Here is a 21,656-nt window from a genome sequence, read left to right as displayed (position 1 = left end):
CCTCTTGCCCCTCAAGGAATTCCACTCTTGGATTTCCCCAGAAGATGCTGTTACCCTGCAGTGGCTGGTGTTTTCCTGACCTGAAACTGTATTAGAGTGGGGAACATTAGGGGTTTGTTTGGGTTATTTTCTTTAATCTGAAGTCAGTATTGTGGGAGAATGCTTTTGCCGTAGTGCTAGGTTCAGACTGACGCTTCTTCCTTTCTGACTTGTTTTGTTCTGTTTCAGTGAGAGCTACGGGACAAGGTGGAGATTTGATGTCAGACCTCTTCAACAAACTGGTGCTGAGGCGCAAAGGTACTGTCTTGCAGGGTGGGCTGCTCCTTCCCCCTAGGAAAGAGGGTGAGCACTTTCTGGCACCTCTGGCTCAGCCACAGCCCTAAAACCGGGAACAGAGACACTTTCCCTGGTGAGGGCATGGATTTGCTCAAGTGGAGCTTTAGTTAAATGAGTGCTTGCACAGGGCTGTGGTGGCATTTACACGTGTTGGCCATTCTGCTTGTCTGGGTCACCTGGGTCCTGGGAGCAGCAGTATGAGATGTGGTTTACCCCTTCCTCTTTGCTGAGCCTCTGTGTTCTCTAGTCCCCAGGTGTCACTCACTGGTGATTTTCCTTTCCTCACAGGTATTTCAGGGAAAGGGCCAGGAGCCTCCGGAAATCCTGATGCTCCTGGAAGTCCTGCTGGTGCCTTTGCTCGTATGTCGGACTCAATACCACCCCTCCCACCCCCACAGCAGCCTGTGGGTGAGGAGGATGAGGATGACTGGGAGTCATAGATGGGGACATTTGAGCACCAGTGTGAATCCCAGGATTCTTTGAACTAAGTACCTTCAAGAGACACCAGCCTCTGGCAGTACCTCCTGGAGGGTGGGCACTGGCACAGCAGGGGGACCCCCTCGTATCTATTTGAAGAAGAGCAGGAGCAACAGGAGTACCACTGCTGAGGTTATAGCTATCAATGAGTTCTGCTGTGTGTTCTTCCCCCCCCTCCCCCAGTACTACATTCCATCTCCAACGCTGCTGCTGCTCATGCTGGTGCAATAAATCCTGCCTGAGCTGGCGGGCAGTAGGGCGGCCTGTGCTCAGAGGCTCAGAACTAGCATTGCTCCTGATTTAAAGGGCCCTCAGTCTCTCCTAATGTGACTAGTGATGACTGCAAAAGCATCTCTTGCAGGCACACAGCCCTTGCCTCATTTGTCTCCTTGCAGCTTGCTTGCCGAAGCTCCTGTCTGCTTGGTTGTTGCTGGAAGAGAGAATGAGTGTGTGTGTCCTTTCACAGGAGTCTAATTCTTCATGCCTCTGCACTTGATTGGTTTCTTTCTCTACCTGGCTTATGGTAATTCTTTGCCTGTTGCTGTCTCAAAAACGTCAATAAAGTTGAAGGAAGCAGATCCTTGCAGCCTTCGCTTTGGTAAAAGCGGGAAGTGTGCTCAATGAGGTGTCTTAAGGGCAGGGGCCTTACAGCCCAGGGCCACCAGCCACAGGGCTGGACGCCATCACCTGTGCCCCTGACTCGCACTGCTCTCTCAATTGGGTTAAGGCAGAGCTTGTGCCAGAGGGTGGGGTTTGTACCCACTGAAGGGGCAGGAGACTCGCCACAGAAGTTTCTGAGAAGCAGCTGCTTCTTCCCCTGTGGGGCTAATTAACATATAGGGAGTGCGTACCAGCTTTGTGTCTAATTGTAAGTAAGTGCTTTCTTCATTGTGAAAAGCCTTGAGAGGTAGCACCCAGCTTCTGAAACTGGCAAGGAGGCAAAAGAAGCTCCTGGGAAGACACCTTCTCAGGGTGACAGAAAGAGCTAAGGCCGGCTGTGAGATTACGTAGCTGTCCCTGTTGTTATTGCTGCCCTCCACCACTGACCCATGACCTAGGAAAGAACCCCAGGAAGGTTACACTAAATAAAAAAAAAAAAGTTTTACCATTTTCCACAGGAAGTTACTTGGAACTCAAAAGTCTAGGCAGTAAAAAGAGCAGAGAAATCCTGTGCTTCATCATGATCACAGAAATGCTGTCTGTATTATGGCTGTATCTTTGTTCCCCATGAGAGAACACGGCGCTCCTTGAATCTAGTGACTGCTTGAAGCAAGGTGGAAAGAAAGGGATAAGAAATACTACCCACAGTAGTGCCCCATGTCTTACCAGTCTGACTGTAATGGCCTGATAGTTTACAATGTGAATAGCTCTACCTTTTCATTGGTCATCAGTCCCCCTACACTTGGTGGTTGATGAAAAAAAAGGTAGATGTGTTTAGTCAAAATAATTATACTCCCCATACTTAAGTGTTTGCATTGAAAATATTTAATCAATTTAAATAAAACTTTAACAGCTGTAAAGAAAGAAGAGCCTGCTGCTCCTGCCTTCACCTGTCTCAGACTTACAGTTTCCCTCCTGGTTGTGGTGCTGAAGGCTGTCTCACCATCATAGCACTCAGATACTGAGTGGCAAACATCCACAAAGGAGGCAGAAGGTGAAGATTCACAAACTCCTTGGTACAGAAAAGCAGGAGTTTGTGTTGCTTCAGGTGTCCTTCAGAGGTGTAGCTCAGAGAGTTGACCTACAGCCTGTTCTCTGGTCCACATCACAAAGCATCCAACTTCCCTCGATGAAACTAGGAACACAGGAAACCAGACAGTTTGTCCCTGGCCTTACTCTAAAGTGAAGGTTTGAGAAAAGTACAGATTACAGTAGGAAACAGTTTTGGTAGCGGTACTTAAGATATAGAAGTTCTGACCTTTCTTAACTCTGCAAAAGCTGATCCAAAGGCAGGTTTCACCTGGGTTCTCTCCCTGATCCACTGTGGCAGTTTGTTAAAGATGGCAGGGCGTGAGTACCTGTGGTCCAGGAGCAGGATGCTTGCAAAGTCCTTCTGATGGCGAATGGCTCTGCCTGTACAGAGTGTACGACCGCATTAAAATGGCCCACTCAAGTGTTTGTTCTCAGGCAAGGAAGCTCATGTTCCCGTCATCTGTACTTAGACCGATCGGTAATGTGTCCTTTTTCCCACCCTCCTACTTCAGTGCAGGCACATTTGGTATCCCCCAGCCTGTCCAAGGAAGGATGAATTACCTATCGACTGGTTTACTGCCTTCATGCACAGGTTTTCAATCAGCACTTTGCTAGGTGCCTGGCCAGCAGCTCTGGGCTGGAAAAGAGAAATGGGCAAGACTGAACATGAGGCAGATGTAAATCGAACTTGTGAGTCTTAATAACAAAGTGAGGCAAACGCGTTTACCCTTGCAGAGTGAGTGAGTGGCCAAGCAGACCCCAAGCTGAGAGTAAGGAGGGACAGAAGAAAGGTTGCAGTCAGAAAACTATGTTGAACATTCACAAAGAGCCAGCCCAAGGTGGAAAACCTGTCCCCCGATGCCCAGGAGCAGCATCTCCAGTGGGCAGTAAGAAAGTGAGGCAGGAGGAGAAGTGATCCTGGCAAGCAGCTTGTACTGCCCTGCCACCTCCTGTGGGGCGAAGGGACCTTGCTCCCCTTGGAACTCAGAGTTCCCAGCAAGCCCCAGTGGTGTTTCCCTCCACTGAGCTTCTTCCCTGTGTTTTGTGTCACCTGTGCACACACGCAGCATGAAGGCGGCTGTGCTCTCGGTACCACACAATCTGGGAAACAAGGGCAAGCTCAAAGAAAAAGAATCTTTGAAGGCAGCCCTGGGACTCGTGTGCTGGGAGGAAAGTTAATACTAAAAAGATGAAGTGAAAGAGGCAGAGGTGTAAGTGTCTCTGTTACCATTGTTTTGTCAAGCCAAGTCATTTTTTCCTGGAGCTCTGGAGATTTAATGTTGGGGTAAGGCATTCCCACCATAATCACACACCTGCAAGGGGCAAGGGAGGACTGCATTATTCTTAATGTCTCATCCTGGAACGCTTTGCCAACAGACTGATAAATTAGAGGTCACTGCACCCCTGAAAGACAGCCAGCCCTGAAAACGAAAGGTGGCAATAAAGCACAGCAGTCTGACAAGCACATTCTGAATGGAAAGCTGCAGAGGGATTCAGGGTGCCAGAACAAGGGATTATCTAGCACAGCAAGCCTAACTGCATTACTCACACATAAAGTACTCTGGACAAGCGGGTTTTACAGCACCCAGCAGACTTGGTCCCGTTGGTTTAAGCATCACCCCAAGCCACGTGGTCCCCAGGATTTTCTATCAGTCATCTGTGCAAGTACTGGTGTGTCCATCGTGCTTGGACTCACCGCACCGCAAGCCCAGTGCTCACCTTCCAAGGAGCAGCCACCTTACCTCCCCAGGTCGTCAGAAAAGTTGATCCCTTCGCTCATTTTGCCTCCAACTACAGAAAGCAGCAGAGCCCCCGTCATCTGTCCTCCTGCCTGGCTGCAGCGCTGCAGGAAAGGGACCAGCAACTTAAACCAGAGGAGGGAAGATGTCTGTGCTGCAGAAACACTCCCGCAGCTGGGGTAGCAGCTCTTTCTTTGTTAAGAGCTGCAATGCCCTCTTTAGCATCACTCCCATACACAGCTGGAATGCCACACTCCTGCCAGCTCAGCTTACCTTTATGCACTTGGCGTACTCCACCAGCACCTGCTCCACCTGGTTGGCTTTCTTAGGCTCCTGAAAGATCTGTCACAGGCAGTGTGTCAGTTGCAGCAACAGGAAGCAAACAGTTTAAAGAAAGCAAATCATTTTACTCCCATGCCATTAAACAGCACATGGAACTGAAATCAGGGAAGGGCAAATTGCCTGAAAAAAAACAACTTAAATCAGCACCTTTCCCCTCCACCCTGGAAGAGCACTGCATGCTCGCTGCAGCACTTTTCAACTGGGCTCTGAAGGGAGCAGCAGCTGCTCCTGCCTCTCCAACACTCCCTTTCAGCTCTTGCAGATTTGTCTGATTCTGCAAGAAGTTAAGTCATTTGCGCGCTGGAAGGCAGGAAAGCGATGTGCACCTCTTCTTCCACCCAGTGGGGTGAGGAGACCCTCCAGCTGCAAGGTCTTGGAAGACACTGACAGGACCGATCAATTCAAACCACCAATTAATTCCAAGTAGTAGCTCCCCTTGCTCAAAGAATAAATTAGCTTTCTGCGCAAAGCATACATAAAGTAATATTTCTTTATGTTATTCTAGCATGCCTAATTAGTTACTGAAAGCCCCTGCAGTTAATTAAGCTGCATTTTGATAGATGTTGCACCTTGGCCTAAATCACAAGTTGTTTTCCTAGTAAACAAGAGGTGCAACATCTGTCTTTTCTGTGACAGTAAAGAACCTAAAGGATGCGTTTTCTATTGGGTAGCAAGAAGTACTATCAAATTTTACCAGGCAGAATCAGTCTTTCAGCAGAAAAATAAGCAGCAATTACAAACATCAGCCAAAACTATTTAACTTATTAAACAATAGCCATTTAATCCTCTGATATAAATTAATTTTCCCTGTGTAATTCATATATAATCTCAGTGTGATCTCACCACAGCCACCTCAGGAAAGACTTTCACCTTCCTCTGCTGTGATATGATCTTGTGTGTGGGCAGCTGAAAGTCGCACTTGCTGCACTTCTACCAAATTGCTTTGCTAACGCATATCCAATTTGCTGGAGACTGCGAAGGCCAAACAAGAACAAATCAGAGCTGAAAGGCAGAGCAAGCTGCGTGATGGTGGCACAAAGCCTTGGAGGCACCAGGCAGACCTTTGGGACCCTGACAGAACACACCTGAAAGGCACTATGAGTGACAGCTGTACATACACATGGAGAAGCTGAAGCATAGCGCTTCCACCACAAAAACCTACAGGCAGATCCACATGCCAGAATGCCTGCACCAAGGCTGTGAAATATCTGGGACTCTGCTCTCCTAATCCACGTGGTAAGTTACTTAGCTTTTAGTACGTTATTTAGCTTTTAGTAAACAGAAGTCACAGCCAGGTTTTATGTAGTTCCCCCAGTACACAATCCAAAACCCCTGCCCCATACCCCGAGACAGCTGGACTGCCCGACCCTCAATACCCAACCTTCAAACGCTTGTGAGAGTCATAGCCAAGATTTAGTATTTGCAGTGATCTCCCCATTCAGTGTTTCTCATCAACAGAAGTCACCACTGCTGGTCTTTCAATTCCCCATTCTGCACTTCCACCAGAAGAAGACCACCATTTGTCCTATGATCTGCAGTCTGGTCCCATTCTGCCTAGCCCTTAGTTGGGCTGGTCTGTGTTCAAGGGACACATAGCTGAGCCTGGGAAAAACAAATTCCCTCTAAGAGCTCCATCTGAGCTGCCCCCAGCCACATGGGCGCAAGTTTGCTGCTTACAGAAAGCGAGGATCGTCTCCCCCCACGGCCACTACACAGACTGTGCACTTAAAGAATCTATAGCTGCATTTAATCTCATTTAGATCCCAGCTCGGTGATCAACCGCCCGGGAAGTATCATTTATTCATTACTGGAGGGATTGGCTAGATAAACATCCGCTCTGCTCTGCTGTGCAGAGTATGAGAACAACTCAGCGCGAGAGGCCTGTAATGCATAGATAACAGTTTGATTTTTGAAACCTCCATTTAAAGTAGCAACTGCCCGTGGCTGCACAGTTACCTTCTTCTTAGTCGCCAAGCGGGTGAGCAGCCCTGTCTTCTCCCAGTGTGCATACACCTGCTTCTCGTATTCGTAGGAGGGGAAGAAGCACACCACACCCCCTGGGACCACGTTGCACAGGTTGCAAAGGATTCGACCCGTCTCATCCATCTGCAAAAGAGACAAGAGCATATTGCAGGTGGCAGGAGCTCCAGCTAATGCTGCTCTGATTCTGTGCATAATCCCGGGATCACACCTCCCTGGTGACAAGCCTTAACGGAGGAAAAATGTGGGAAACATGCCAGGTCACGAAAAGCTCTGTAGGGGTGCTGGGAATCACCAAGAAGTTCTTCACTGCTTGGCCTCTCCTCCTAATCCAGGATTTCTGATACTGCTGTGGAGCAGCGGTCATTCAGGAAAGGAGGGTTTACATCCGTTGTCCCGTTACCTGTCACACTAGAACAGATGTGGAGAGCTAGCTAGCACATCTGGTGGAGATTGAGCAGCAGTAGAGCAGACCTAGCATCTGGCCTCAAGTGCTTACTGGCCCACCAAAGAAAGAAGGCAAAAGTGCAGAAACATCTGCTACTGTGCCTATGGTTCGGGCCGCACTCTGCAGGACTGCCACGCTCCACTGTCACAGAATCACAGAATGGTCAGGGTTGGAAGGGACCTCTGGAGATCATCTAGTCCAACCCCCCTGCCAGAGCAGGGTCACCTACAGCAGGTTTCACAGGACAGCGTCCAGGCAGGGTTTGAATGTCTCCAGAGTGGGAGACTCCACCACCTCTCTGGGCAGCCTGTGCCAGTGCTCCACTACCCTCAAAGTAAAGAAGTTCCTTCTCATGTTAAGATGGAACTTCCTATGTTCAAGTTTATGCCCATTACCCCTCGTCCTATCACTGGGCGCCACTGAAAAAAGACTGTTCCCATCCCCCTGGCACCCTCCCGTTAAGTATTTGTAAGTATATTCACCGAGCCCTTCAAACTGTGAAGCACAGTCAGAAATCTCTTTCTGATGTCCAGCACACAAATACAGGATCTCAGTACAGCCAACCAGGAGTTGCTAGTATTCCTCACCTCCAGTAGCCACCTCTGAGCAGGCAGCTCAAAACCCCTTTTGCTGCTCGTCTTTCCCAATTACTTAGTAAGACACCTGCCCCAAATCCCATGGATTTCCCTTGCCATGGCTTTTGATCAGCCCACCTCGCAAACAGAGAGTACGCTGCCCTATGAAACATAAGCACGCAAAGCACAAAACAGATACCAAGGAAGGGAACAAAGGAAAGACTGACCATCTGGGGCAGGTCTCTGGTCTGGTACGTGAACTCCAGCTGCTGGTTGGAAGGACCACTGCAGAGGATTATGGGTAAAATGTTTTCTGGAGGAATCACATGTCCTGGAGACAAAAACAAGTAGTGAGAGTCAACGTCACTGCTGTATGCACAAACGTCACGAGCTGGACAGCCTTACCAGTGTGCGGTGAGGCACAGGTTTGCCTCAGTCCCGCAGCTGCTCTGACGTCCATCCCTGAGCCCCTGGGAAGAAGGCACAGCACATTGCCCACTGATTCTGGGGACGCTCAGAGTGGAAGGGACCTATCATCCCTTGGCTGCCATGAAAGATGCCACATCGCTTTGAGCGCTGACAGAACAGCACCAAAGGCACACTGCAAAACTCGGGTGCCGCAGGGACAGATTACGACCCCCTCCCTGTCCCTCCCCGGCACACTCACCACAAGAGAACTCCACCACACGAGCAGGGTCCACACCAGCACAGGACAGCAGCTGCTCTCGGAAATCAGCTACCTACGAACCACACAAGCCAGCGAGGTAAAGTACCAGTATCCCAAAAGAGACTTCATCAGCAACACCGGTACTCCTCCTTGAGCACCAGTGCCGCATGAGAGCTGGTCAGCCCAGTCCAGTGGGTTGCTGGCCCAGGGGGAGATGGGCTCCCTCCGGGATGGGAAAACAATGGGTACAGGAAGGGGAAGCACCCAGGGCTGTGCTGGGCGACGTGCTGGAGCCCAGGGTGCGCAGAGGGAGGAAGGGCCACCATACACCCCACACGGTCAGCCACAGCCTGAAGCAGAAGGGCCCATCCGCCCTCAGCGGCCCCGGTGCCAGCACGGCCACCCACCCCGCATGGCGCCATCCGCCGCCAGGACAGGAGAGGCAGCAGTCCCTGCTGCCAGCCCAGCCCCAGGTGCCACTCAGGCCCACGGAAGGACAGGACGGGGGATGTGGGGGGGTGGGTGTCCCCCTTTCAGTGCCCGTGGTCCTGAGCCTTGCCGTGGCCCTGCTGCACAGGGCAGGTCCCCTGCCTGGAACCACCCCGCTTCGGGACCGGTGCTGTTGAACACCTCTGTCGGCAACACAGATGTTGGGATTCAGTGCACCCTCAGCAAACTTGCCAATGACACCAAGCTGTGTGGTGCGGTCGACACGCTGGAGGGAAGGGATGCCATCCAGAGGGATCTTACCAGGCTTGAAAAGTGGGTCTGTGCAAACCTCATGAAGTTCAACAAGGCCAAGTGCAAGGTCCTGCACGTGGGTCGGGGCAATCCCAAACACAAACCCAGGCTGGGCAGAGAATGGATTGAGAGCAGCCCTGAGGAGAAGGACTTGGGGGTGTTGCTGGATAAGAAGCTCAACATGAGGCAGAATTTGCACTCGGAGGCCAGAAAGCCAACCATATCCTGGGCTGCATCAGAAGAAGTGTGGCCAGCAGGTCAAGGGAGGTCATTCTGCCCTTCTACTCCACTCGCCTGAGATCCCACCTGGAATACTGCACCCAGTTCTGAAGCCCCCAACTGAAGAAGGGCATGGACCTGTTGGAGCGAGTCCAGAGGAGGGCCACGAAGATGATCACATGGCTGGAGCACCTCTCCTATGAAGACAGGCTGAGAGAATTGGGGATGTTCAGCCTGGAGAAGAGAAAGCTTCCAGGGAGACCTTCTAGCAAGCAGCCTTCCAGTACCTAAAGGGGGTCTACAGGATGATGGGGAAGGACTCTTTATCAGGGACCGTAGTGATAGGACGAGGGGTAATGGTTTTAAACTGAAAGAGCGTAGATTTAGATTAGATATTAGGAAGAATTTCTTTAAGTAAGACACTGGAACACGTTGCCCAGAGAAGTTGTGGATGCCCCATCCCTGGAGGTGTTCAAGGCCAGGCTGGATGGGGCTTTGAGCAACCTGGTCTAGTGGGAGGTGTCCCTGCCCATGGTAGTGGAGTTGGAACTAGATGATCTTTAAGGTCCCTTCCAACCTAAATCTTTCTATGATGATTCTATGATTTGAGACTTCCCTAGGCCCAAACACCTGTTACCAGCACCCCCAAGCACTGCACAGACCACAGCTTGGACTGCAACTACATCGTCTCTCTGCGCTGCAGTCTGAAGCGTTCAAAGTTGCAATGGTGGCCTTTCGAAAAGGAGGTCCTGCACTTCAGACCCTCCTTCCTTTCCTTGTCACCACAAGCGCAAAGAGGAATTTTCAGGACATTCTTGCCCAGGAACAGGATAAATGTAACTAACTGGGATATCTGACACACCCGTCTGCATCTGTACAACACAAACATGTTGTCTCAAGCACTAAAGCAACCGGAGAAGAATGATAAGCTGCCTGCCACCATACCAATACTGAAGTCTTGATTTTTCTGAAAGATCCCCTATGGGATGGTCCCTGTCCCTTTAGAAGGTCAGATGGCTTTGCAAGGTCCTCTGACTGCTACTCATGCTAGTTCCAACCTACCATGAGCTCAGCCTCAGCCTGTATCCTCTTGAGGATGAGAAAAGCTGACAAGGGCTATCCTGCCCTTACACCTACAACTTTTTGCATAAAGAGGCAGCATGATGTAGGGAATTTTGACAGGGTAGGTAGGAAAGGTCTTTTCCCACACACACACCATGGGAGGTGAGAGGAAGAGCACATCCCAGTGGGGCCAAGCTTCTATCTTTCCATGCCTGCTTGCAGATAGCACCAGAGACCTCCTGAGAGCTCAGCACAGCATCCTTATTCCCTCACCGGCTGCATGGTGCCCCCAGCAATGATTACAGCACGGCATTCTTCCACCACCTTGGCAAAGTGGACAGCTGGATTCAGTAAGAGGAATTTGAGGCTGCTCTGACCAACTGTGCCTGGAAAAAGGAGAGAGGCAACATCAGGAACTAGCCATGACACATACTCAGTGATATGAGAGATTTTCCCTCCTGTCCCAGGCACTCCGGGCAGGTCCCCACCTCTCAAAGCAAGGACTTGCTATTCAACACTGCCGGGGGCAGCAGCAGGTAACGCCAACCTGGAAGTTACCTTCTGCTTCCTAACCTTCCTGGAGCTGTAGAAGAGGCACAGCAAATTGCAAGACAAAAATTGACATCTAAAGTGGGAGCAGAGCTCTGCAAACCCTGGCCCCAGGGTCCTTGGTTAAGAATTCCTTTGGGTTCATGAGCATCCTCAGACAGGCCAAGCCTGCCAGCCTGCATCGTGGACGGCACCGATGTGTTGCTGTAGGCTCCCCCCAGGCTCAGGATCCCCTCCCTCACTGCCAGTGAAGCACCTTGCTTGTGACTCATGCCACCTCTCCCCAGCTCACCCATTCTAGTACCTTGCCTGTTGAGAACGACTCGGCCATCTTGGTTTGTGTTCGTGAGGGCTGAGAGAAATCCTTCAATCTGCATCAGTGGAGAGGCAGTTCGGAGCTGGTCGTTCTCAGCCTCCACGGGAGGGCTCTGGGGAGTACCTGCTGGCCCGAAGAGAAAAGGAGAGCCAGGCAACTTAGGCCACATTTCTAAAGACATGGACTAAGCACAAAATATAGATGGGTCCTTTCTACAGGAACGTGATACCTGGTCTACATATGCAGGCAGAGAACAAAGACCCAGTAAAGGACAACCCAAATTCTGTCTCATTGCTAGGGGGGGAAAAAAAAAGAAAAAAAAAGAAAAAAAAGAAAAAAGAAAAATCTGGCTTTTGTAGCTGGCACCACTAAAGAGAGCTACCCACGGTAGCTCAGCTCCCAGAGCCAGCAGGTCACAGCAGTGCAAAGCTTTTGAGTGCATGCAGAGTAAACATGGAATTGCATCATCATGCAACTTGGAAGAGACCTGAGGAGATCTTCTAATCATATGTATAGTTGCCTAGGTCATCTAGTCAGATATATTAAAAAACCCGTGTGCAGGACAGCTACTGCAGTCTCTTCATTCTTCAAATGTGCCTCCCCCTTTCCTCACGCAAACAGATGCAGGTTCCCCGTCCTCACTTTGTCCACAAACACACAAGTGGAAGATGTCTGAACTTACCCTCTTTATCAGATCCCTGCTGGAGGGTCAGAAGAAAGTTCTGCAAACCACCCAACTTCTGGTTTTCCTTGTTGGTCTTCACAGCTGTGGCAGGGCCTCCATAGCGCTCTACAAACCCAAAAAGCTGCCAAGCAAAAGCCAGTAAGATTAAGACTACCAACAGAAGGAATCAGACAGGATAAAAAACAAGTTTGCTGGCCTGCCACAGATAAAGTTCCTTGGTAGGTGTTCGCAAACCAGCTCAATCCCAATCTGTCCGCCCAGAGCTCCCATTACTTTCCTTCACTCATTGAAACAAAACCCAAACAAGTCTCTGATGCTTGTTCCCACAGTGCAGTGCAGCGCAGCCTACCAGGCTGGTAGGGTTTGAGGCCAAGCAGCCCAGAATTAGCACCCACTGGAAACTGTAGTACACCATGTTGTATGTTTCTTTGCTATATAAGCAAAAGGTAACCCACCCATATTGTGCTTTTAGCAGGAACCATTTTGTTTGCAGAACAGGGTGGAGAAGACAGGCTCCCACCCCAGCTGCTTCACCTTCCACATCAAACTCAATACGTGAAAGAGCATTTGAACACTGTTGTCCATAAAAGCCTCAGGGGCAGTACCTTTCTACTGATGAGGCTCTTCTCACAGTAACGCTGAACCTGTTGGAGGAAGACAGAAAAATGAACTGACGCTCAGCATCCCTTCTCCCATCCTGCGGTCCTTGATCCCTGCCCAGCAAGGATGTCACTTGTTCTTGCTGTGCTTTCAAGGAGGGGTGCACAATTCTTTTGTGAGTGTTGCCTCCCAGACAATGGTTTGTTACAAAGGCATTGCTTCCAGAGTGGAAACACACGGTGTTAAGGTGCTGCGTTTGGAGGTTTGAGGGATGGGTTAGGTTACTGGAGAAGTATAGTTTCTTCATCCTCAACCCTTACAGTTTAGCTTTGCCTACAGACAGCCTCTGCACTCGTACATGTTTAATTGCTTGCTTCCCTCTACCCAAAGACCAGCTTTAATACACAGTTACCCAGACAGCAGCACCAGAGATCTATACATCAGGGAGGTGGGGAGAATCTGCTAGAAAGCAGATTCTGCCATGTGGGCCTTGGGTCTACTTTCAGCTGTCACACACGCTTCTTGACAACCTTGAACAAGTCACCACTACCTGTGCCCCGGAAGATTACCTTGAAGAGGTTGATATTGTCAATCTGGCTCTGAAATAGAAAGTCATTGATGGATTTTAGCACTGTGCCTGAAAGAAAAGGGGGGAAAGGAGAAAAAAAATCATTAGCTGCTGGGCCTGCAGCTCCTTACTGCTCACCCCCATGTCCCTGACTGACGACTGCATACCCCTGGTGTTCACTCAAGTCTTACCTGGTTGGGAAACTGCCTGACAGCTAGGATTTTGGTTCACATTACCTGTAAAACATGAAAACAATTCAAGGAAGGCTTACAATGGGTCTGTCTTTAAATTAAGCAAGAGACTAACAACTGAGCTGAAAGGGACACTGCATTCAGACGAAACCCAGAAAATAACTATACATCTGCAAAATGTAGCTGTACAGACAAAACATCAGCTCCTGCTCAGTTTTAATTTCCCCTGTAGGGCAGCCCTACATTGTAGGACAAGTGTGCTGCTGCATGCTAAGAACCACCACCTACATTCCTTCTGTAGCAGGAGGCAGCAGGTAGGGTGGGCGCATACAAATGCTCACACACTACGTAGTCATCATGCCGCAAAGATGAAGGGACAGGGACTGCAATGCATCCCTCACCCCTTCTCAATGCAGCAGCGGGGAGCTGGGAGGCGCATAGGCTGGCAGGCGATTGGGAAGAGGGGAAAACCTGAGGACAGCTCCACGCCCAGACCCCGACAGCCGGAACAGGATTAATTGCTGTCACTCACTGCCTTTTATGTCCTAGTGTTTAACACCCACCTCACATTTCACTTTTGCAGCCTCAATCATGAAGCTGTACACAGGCTGCTTTTTCTAATGAAAGCACTTAACCGAGTGTGGGGAAGAGAAGAGTGGCAGGAACAGAGGGGGAAGAGAAGTATATGTTTGAGGGAAAGGCAGAGAGCACCATCAGGCCTCCGCCCCAAAGAGCTGCACCTCCCGTGGGCAAGGAGGAAGCTCTTTATGAACTTATGACAGGCTCTCCTCAAGATACACTGAGGTCTCACAAACAGATCATTAGAGGGAAGGAGTCCTGAAAATTCCAGTGGATTTAAAAATCACAGCAAAATAATATTTTCTCACAAAGGAAAGGCACCACTCAAGAAAGATTCATTCTGCAGTGGCACGCCTGACATCAGTAGAAGCCTTACTACCAGATGACCCAGGAGATTTATTCTGTGCAGCTCTTATGCTGTCCTGATCACTGTCACACATGTGCTGTACACCTCGCTTAGCATCCTACCTTGTCCCCACTCCAATCAGATCTGAAAACCACACAGAAAGGGAAGGAAACTGCCTCTACCAACTCATGATGTCATCTGCTGCTCCTCAGCTAATCAAAGAGAGGCGTTCAGGCAGACACCAGTCAACATCCCCATGTTACAAAACAGCCTGAGAAATAAAATTACTGGCATCTGAACCTATACATGAGCAACACCTTCCCACAGTCTCTGCAGAGGGGGAAGGGGGACAGTGCCCTGAGGAAGCACCGAGTAGCTCAGAGTCTATCAGCATCCCCGAAGACAGAACAGGTTTGCTTACCTCCCAGCATGGCCACAAACCGCTCCAGCAAATATAGGATCTGCTTAATGTACATCAAGTTCTTTGCCTTCAAACGTTTCCTATGAAAAACAAGACAGGCATCAGGCCCCAAAACACCTTCAGGGACTAACTCAAGCAGCTGAGCTGCAGAGACCAGCACGTTAACTCCCCTTCGTTTTCAGGAGACAGGAACTGAGAATGATTTATCCCAGGCTCACTCTCCCTATTTGTGACATGGCATAGACCCTTGGATATTCTGCCCAAGGTCACCCCACAGCACTCACCCATGCACCCCACACTGTTCCTGCCATGGTCTTTCTCCTCACGCATTTATTACAGTTTGTTTATTACACTGGTAGTGACGTCTCAAGTCCCTGTTGCAATAATGCTCCACAAATTCAAAGTTACTAGCATTGCGCAAAATAACAAATCACTGCAGGGATGACAAGATGCAAGATTTGGCCAGAGCCAAAACCCACATATAGCTTCCTCCTTCTCAGAGCTTACTGCCTCTGCCGTAATGCCAGTCAGCCCATGAAAGACTAAGGTCCAGGACAGACATGAAAGACAAATCTTTTGAAACTCTGCATTACAAAGCAGGGGCGATTAGTGGGAGATACAGGGAAAGAAACTGAGAGTATAAGGGAAAGCCAAAATCCTCGGGGTATCCCCCTTCTCACAGCTTAATACCAGCCCCAGGAGTCTGACTTAGACGGATTCTAGACAGAGATAATGAAGCAAGCAGCTTTTCATCTGGGAAGTATTAATGCAAATAGCTTTCCACCAGGGAAAAGCAACAAAGACCTTGCAGACACAAGACCAGCCACGGCATCCACACTGCCCGCCACTGTTGTGCTATTTTCCTCCGAGATCCTCACCTGTATCGCTCCATGTACTGCAACAGCTGGGAGTGGGCACAGCACAGCTACATGAACAAAAAAACCAGCTGTTACTATGACGCAGTCCAGAACGGGCGCTCTGCTGGATGTAGAGCTCACTGATGATTAATGGGCCAAGCTATGACTCACCTGAGAGCCGCTGACCTCCGCACTATGGATACAGGTGATGGTATCTATGAGGTTATGGGCCTCATCAATGATTACGACCTGGTCCTTCAGCTTGATCCCAGCAGCACTCCTGGTAGGCTCATGCAAGAGCATCTGATAGGGCAGCACCACCAGCTACAGGAGAAGCACACGCTGCCCTGATTCTAGCTCTCATCCTTACAAATTTAAGGCACTCCCCAGCTACTCATTAAAGGCCCATATCAGATAGCCTCGCAGAATTTGGTCAAGCTCTAATTCTGGGAAAGGCAGGAAGAGAGACAGGAGCACATGCTTGAGAGGGGCACTGGGATGTAAGCTAAAGAGAAATGATCAAACTACAACAGCGTATCAGCTCAGGTTACCTTCTGAAACTCCTCTGGAGCACTGAACGCACATCTTCTGATAGAGAACCAAGCAAGGAAAAAAGCGTAACAGGAGCTAAGATTACACCCATGTATCTGTATTGCCTCAGTGTTATTGAGCCTTTCAAGTGTTTCAGAATGAGAGACATGCTCACAGCCTCCCTATTAAATTCAAATGTGTATTCTCATATTCCTTTGCTTTTTCAGCAAAACTACAGCTGACAGAAACACAGCCTGTTTACAAACTCCCACAATATTGACTAACAGTAGTGGAGGGAGCAGGCAATTGTTTTTTTCTTAGAGCCCCTGGCATTAATTCCGCTAAAACTGCATACACGCAGGAATGGCGTATCGACTCCCATAATATGGGCAGGCTTTGGTCTCTCTTCCCAAAGCCACCAACTGCTCAATATCCTTCACTTCCACTAGAACTTCATCACGGAGAAACTGCATTTGCTCATAGGAATAAAATGGGCATACAGCGCGACTCACACGTCTCTTCTTCCCTTCCATCTCTTCGTCACTCTTCTTTTCTAAGAGCAGAAATCAAAGGAAAGCTATGAATAACACATAACCTAAAAGAACCACTTTGCAGAACTTCCTGTATTTCAAAGCAGGCTTTGTAATGTATTTTTGACCTATCGTCTATTTAAGTATTACTCAGCATTAACATTTCCATCTCCACAGTGGACACTACTCTTGCCAGTTAGATTTAGCCATGTGACATTTTCCAACATTTTAGTACTGAATTACAAAGACAAGTATCCTTCTGTTGCAGAAATCCTGACCAACTTAAAGCACTCAGAAAACACATACAGTTCTCGGCATCGTAGCCTGGAGGACAAGAAAGTAAAAGCACTAAGCTCTGCTCCTCCAACATGCCCTTTTTAAGCTCCTACCACTCTCTTGCTAGAACTGATTGGCACAGCACACTGTCTCCAGACTCTCATACCAGCTTTATCAGCGATTGCTTCCCCAGCCTGGAAGTGTTCCTACCGTGTTTGTTCTTTTGCATCTCCATGCAGCGGTCATTGATGAGCTGGAGAGCCCCCAAGCGTCGCACCTCCTCATTCACACACAGGTTCTTGGACATGCAAAGAGAGGAAGGTCATTAAGCACTGAGTGCCCCCGTGCGTACCCTTTGCTGTAAAATACAAGATTTCTTTAAAGCTATCTCAGGCCAGATTCTGAAATGGAGAAGTCTATTGGCCAGACATTGTGCATAGTAACTGCTACAAACATGCTCAAAACCCATAAAAACTTAGCAAGAGAAAAAAAATAATGAGAAAAGGTGCACTGAGACAGCTTACTGCTATGTAACAGCTTCTAAAAAATGCTACCAGAAATAATACTAAGAGGAGCGCCTTCCCAGTGACTCAGACACCTGTAATCTTCCACATCAGAAGAGGTAAAACAGATTTTTGCATTTACATCAAAGGGTAAATGGCCAAAGCACAGCTCACAGAAGAATGTACATCACACAGATCTGTGTCACGACTCATGACTGCTTTAATTTTTCAATGGGAGACTCAGTCAGTCCCTGAGATGCCTTCTGTGGTGTCACATCCACACACCTCCTCGCAGTCTCTCACATTAAGTCAACATGCACTCTGGGTCCCTTGTGAAGAATGCCACATACCTGCCTGGATCCCAAGGAGACCAGTCGTGTGTCTTTGCCAAAAGGACTTTTTTGCACCTCCCGCACAAACTGAGACAGCTGGGAGTGAGTGCGGCTGCAGTAGTAAATCTACAATGACGAAGAACAAAGGGAAGACAAGAAGAACATGGAAGCCAACCCCTTACCTACAACCAAGGAAGCAGCCAAGCACCTCAACAAGGTTAATCTTGCCCAAGCCTTCAAACACACAAGGGAAGGCACATGTTTGAGCGTTACCTTACAACTGCTGAGGCAAACAGCGCTATCTTTTTCTCCTATGCATTTGCCTTTGTTTCCCTTCAATTTTTCAAGGTCCCTATAGCAGCAGGGACTCGCCACCGGAGAGTAATATAAAAGTTTCTTGCAGCATGCTTTTACAGCAAGCCAGAGCAAAAATTCAGCCGTGTTAGCAGAACAATCTGCTTAGGTAGCCAGTGTAGTCCAGAAGGAGATAAGCACAGCAGAACTGGTTGCTATTATCAACAAAGTTGGATTTAGGAACTAGCATCCAAGAACTGCCTTCTGCACTGCATGACTCTGAGAAAGGTGCAAGGAAGCCATAATTCTGCACACTTCTATGCTGTTCTATGAGGTAGCACTATTTACTTTCCTCATCTCACCTTAGTCACATGTTCCTCTTCCAAATCATCATCCTCTTCTTCCAGCCTAAGAAAAGAGAAAGCTCAAATAGTTCCCTTTCAGCAGATCACTGACAGTTAGAATCAAATGATGCTCTACTACAAAAGCGAGGTCTCAAGAGAGGTGGTTATGTCATCTCAAGAAGAGCCTCAGATCTTAACTCAGGAGGTAAAAGAAAAATCGACTTTTTAAGAATAGCGTAAGTGTGCACAATCAAGTCAAGCTTTGCTCTTTGAAAGAAAAATGTCTGTAGGGCTGTGTCTTTAGCAACTTCAAGATTTTTTTTTTTTCTTTTAAATCTGGTGCTTCTAAGCCCCAGGCATAAGCTAATCAGTGCTATATTATTCTTTGGTGAGCTTATTTATTTATTTTTGTAAAACTTTTCCTTTCGAGACAATTTACCACCCTCAAGCTATTGCATAAAGAAAAGCTTCAGGAAGACATTTAGCTGCCATAGAGCTCCTCAAAGGCAACAGCAGCTTAATGTTTGATAAACTACATATAAACTAAGTAGTTTAATGTTTTGCAATTTTTAAGGCAGAAGGATCTGTCTAGATACTAATTAGTAAATTTGTATTTTAAATGTATTTGACTTTTCATGCTGAAGTATGGCTTCTGGCTTTCTGCATAAAGCAAATGTGTGAGAGAGAAGAGTGTGCATGGGGTTTTCATGCTGAAGCTTGGTCTTTAGAAATGTGAACATCTTTCCCTGTAGAGTATCAAAAGATGCCAGTGCTAATCTGCAGGATGATAGCTTCTTCTGATGCCCCGAGTTCCATTTTACTTTTTTAATACAAAGAACTTGATCTCAAGTCATTCGCTCAGCATCCAGAGGCATTCTTTGGGAAACCAGGCATGGATAAAGGCAGGACACTGCCACACATTTTAAGAAAGATGCACTGTCTCAGAAAACACTTCAGGTCACTCTGATCCGTCTAACAAAAGCTTAAAAACCAAACCAAAATCAAACCAAACCATACCATAACCCCCCCCACAAACCACCAAATCAACCAATTAAACAAACAAAACCCCAGAACAACTACTACCTTACAAAGTGTGAATGGGGGAGAAACTCCAGATCTGCACAATCACAGGTGAAATCTCTTCAATCAAGGCAAGCCAAAAATGACACAGAAAACGTTTCCTTAGCATGGAACCCCCTCAGTCCCCGCCCTTACCCAGATACCACTTTCTTTTCTTCATCACTCTCATATTCAGCAAGAATCAGCTCTTCCTCGTTGTGATCCAGCTGCTCTAGAACATCCACTCCAGCTCCCTCTGAAAGAACCTCCTTGCTGAGCTGAAGAAGGCGCTTTGTCTCATCCTCCTCAGATCTCTGAAAGGAACACACGACCACATTATCTCTCATGCAGAAAGAGAGGTAGCACGCATATTGCTTTATGTCACAGCCAGGTCAGAAGACAGCACAGTCCCTCACCCGTAACGCAGGGAATGGCTTGCTGGGTAAACCCCCAGCAGGACAAGCAAATGCACCACAGGTGTCTGAAGCCATTCAGCCCCACAGAATGTCGCTGTTACCAACAACCAAAGACTTGCCCACACAGGCATATATGAAGGGGAAACATAAAGAACCTTCTACGCAAAAGGCCCACTGAACCTGAAATGATCCTGAAAGGACAATATCCATGTAATCCAGTATTAGTTGCTTAAAGTGGTCCATAAAAGATGTCTGCCTGAGAAAAAAATTTGTGTAAATAAACCCAAACAAACAAGCATATAAGGATATAATCAAACACTGTCCACATTTAACTCAAAGCTAGAATAAACTCAGCACCTGCTTTAGAATACAGAGCACAACGCTTCTCTTGCTGTTTTTTCTCCTCTTATGTGGTTCTTATTCTAACACAGCTCTGCCCCTCTCCAAAAATTCCACTAAAATTTTGAAGAATAGTTTTCTGATTAACTTTGAAAAAATGAACTCTTCTTTATCAGAATGCAATCTGAAAACAGTATCTTCCAACTTCAACGAGCGTTCTTTTACCACAGCATTATGAAGAAATGCAGTCAGTGAGCACTACAGAGGAGACGAATCGGTTGCTTTTTCAAATCTCTATAATATTCCTCTCATTTGTTTTCTTGCTTTTTATCAGGCTTCTCATTTCACATGCTCTTCATTCTCTTTTAAGAGACAAAAGTTCTTTGTTCCACTTGTTTTTTTATTTGCCATTCACCGCTGAACCTTTGCTATTTCTGCCATATCCTTTTAACAGAAGTTGACCAAAACATAACGCAGCACTTGAGATAGAGCACACTAGAAACTAATAGCCTGGCAGCCTAATAAATCTGCCTGTTTGGCAACCTGAAGTGGGTATTTCTGGGAAGTTTGACTCATACAATCAAAAAGCTCTTAAGAGTCAAGAGTACTGAAGCCAGTTCACCCATCTAAATGGCAGGAAAATATATCTGTCAACTTTTTATATGTAGAAAAGGGACATTTCTGAACAATACAGTCATGTTTGCTGTGAAAATAAACAAATACAATCGTTCCCTAGTGGTGAGCAAAGTATGACCAAAGCCTGACCTGGCTCTTTTTGAGGGGGGCTTCTGTTCCCACGACCTTAAATTTAATCCCAGTTCTGCAGATTTTATTCCAGAAGTAGAGTGTTGGCACATGCTCATAAAACAGAGAGCTTTCAAAAAAAAAAATATAAATCCAAGTATTAAGGCTTTTAAAACACAAGCAGAGGGCCAGAAGGCCATCAGAACACACCCTTTCTATCCACATGCAAACATTGTCACAGGAAATTCTTTATGCACAAATTGTTTTTCACATCTGTACTTTAATAATAAAATCCAACCAAAATTTTTGGATGGCCAATTTAAGCAGCCTAATACAAGGAGCTCCCCAAACAGACAAATTGGAGAATTCAGACTGAAGTCGCAGATATAAGCAAGTATGAACAATACTCAAGGTAACCAAAACAGAAAGTTCTAATCTCACCTTTCTCTTTGCTGCATATTTTAACTGCACATTATGGCGAATTTTCTCAAGACGATCTTCTCGCTTTCTCCTCCTGATCTGCTCTTCCTAAAGCAAAGGGAGAATGAAGATAGGATGAAGTGAATTTAGTCGTAAACCCTGGCTATAATTACTTTCCTATGCCCTGGTGTCATGGTTTAACAATAATGGAAAAGGAAAATAACAATAATAATGAAGATGACACAAGCCACTCTCACCAGCCAGTGAACTGGCACCGTCTCGAGCAGTGATCACGGATCCCTCCCTCAGCCAATCCCCATTTATATACTGAGTATGACATCTATGGTACCAAATATTCCACTGGCCATTCTGTTGTTCTGTCTATATTCCTGCTCAGCTTCTATGGGAAGCTGAAAACAGTCCTTGAAAGGTATAAACATTGCTTAGCAATAATTAAAACAATATGCATTACTGACAC

At 47.5% G+C, this 21,656-nt stretch overlaps 2 protein-coding genes across 2 annotated transcripts in view; one reads left to right on the top strand and one right to left on the bottom strand.

Moving 5' to 3' along the window:
* LOC104285208 (WAS protein family homolog 1-like) overlaps positions 1-806 on the top strand; it is a 30,703-nt gene extending 29,897 nt beyond the window's left edge. Inside the window, 2 exon segments of the mRNA XM_009883634.1 lie at positions 229-297; positions 625-806. Coding sequence (XP_009881936.1) covers positions 229-297; positions 625-776 — 221 coding nt within the window. The 3' untranslated portion in view covers positions 777-806.
* Positions 807-2,578: 1,772 nt separating this feature from the next.
* The window catches only part of DDX11 (DEAD/H (Asp-Glu-Ala-Asp/His) box helicase 11), a 20,794-nt gene continuing 1,716 nt past the window's right edge, over positions 2,579-21,656 (bottom strand). Inside the window, 24 exon segments of the mRNA XM_009883641.1 lie at positions 2,579-2,608; positions 2,732-2,886; positions 3,067-3,142; positions 3,734-3,818; positions 4,248-4,348; positions 4,518-4,586; positions 6,543-6,692; positions 7,817-7,920; positions 8,257-8,329; positions 10,552-10,664; positions 11,132-11,266; positions 11,826-11,949; positions 12,434-12,472; positions 12,998-13,065; positions 13,188-13,232; positions 14,534-14,613; positions 15,412-15,458; positions 15,562-15,737; positions 16,277-16,474; positions 16,938-17,025; positions 17,581-17,688; positions 18,219-18,264; positions 19,416-19,573; positions 21,200-21,286. Of these exon segments, the coding sequence (XP_009881943.1) occupies positions 2,579-2,608; positions 2,732-2,886; positions 3,067-3,142; positions 3,734-3,818; positions 4,248-4,348; positions 4,518-4,586; positions 6,543-6,692; positions 7,817-7,920; positions 8,257-8,329; positions 10,552-10,664; positions 11,132-11,266; positions 11,826-11,949; positions 12,434-12,472; positions 12,998-13,065; positions 13,188-13,232; positions 14,534-14,613; positions 15,412-15,458; positions 15,562-15,737; positions 16,277-16,474; positions 16,938-17,025; positions 17,581-17,688; positions 18,219-18,264; positions 19,416-19,573; positions 21,200-21,286 (2,355 nt within the window).

The sequence above is a fragment of the Charadrius vociferus genome, unplaced genomic scaffold, assembly GCF_000708025.1.
Source record: "Charadrius vociferus isolate BGI_N301 unplaced genomic scaffold, ASM70802v2 scaffold304, whole genome shotgun sequence".
Classification (NCBI taxonomy): Eukaryota; Metazoa; Chordata; class Aves; order Charadriiformes; family Charadriidae; genus Charadrius; species Charadrius vociferus.
Note: the sequence above shows the minus strand (reverse complement) of the source record. Positions and strands in the feature narration are given on the sequence as shown.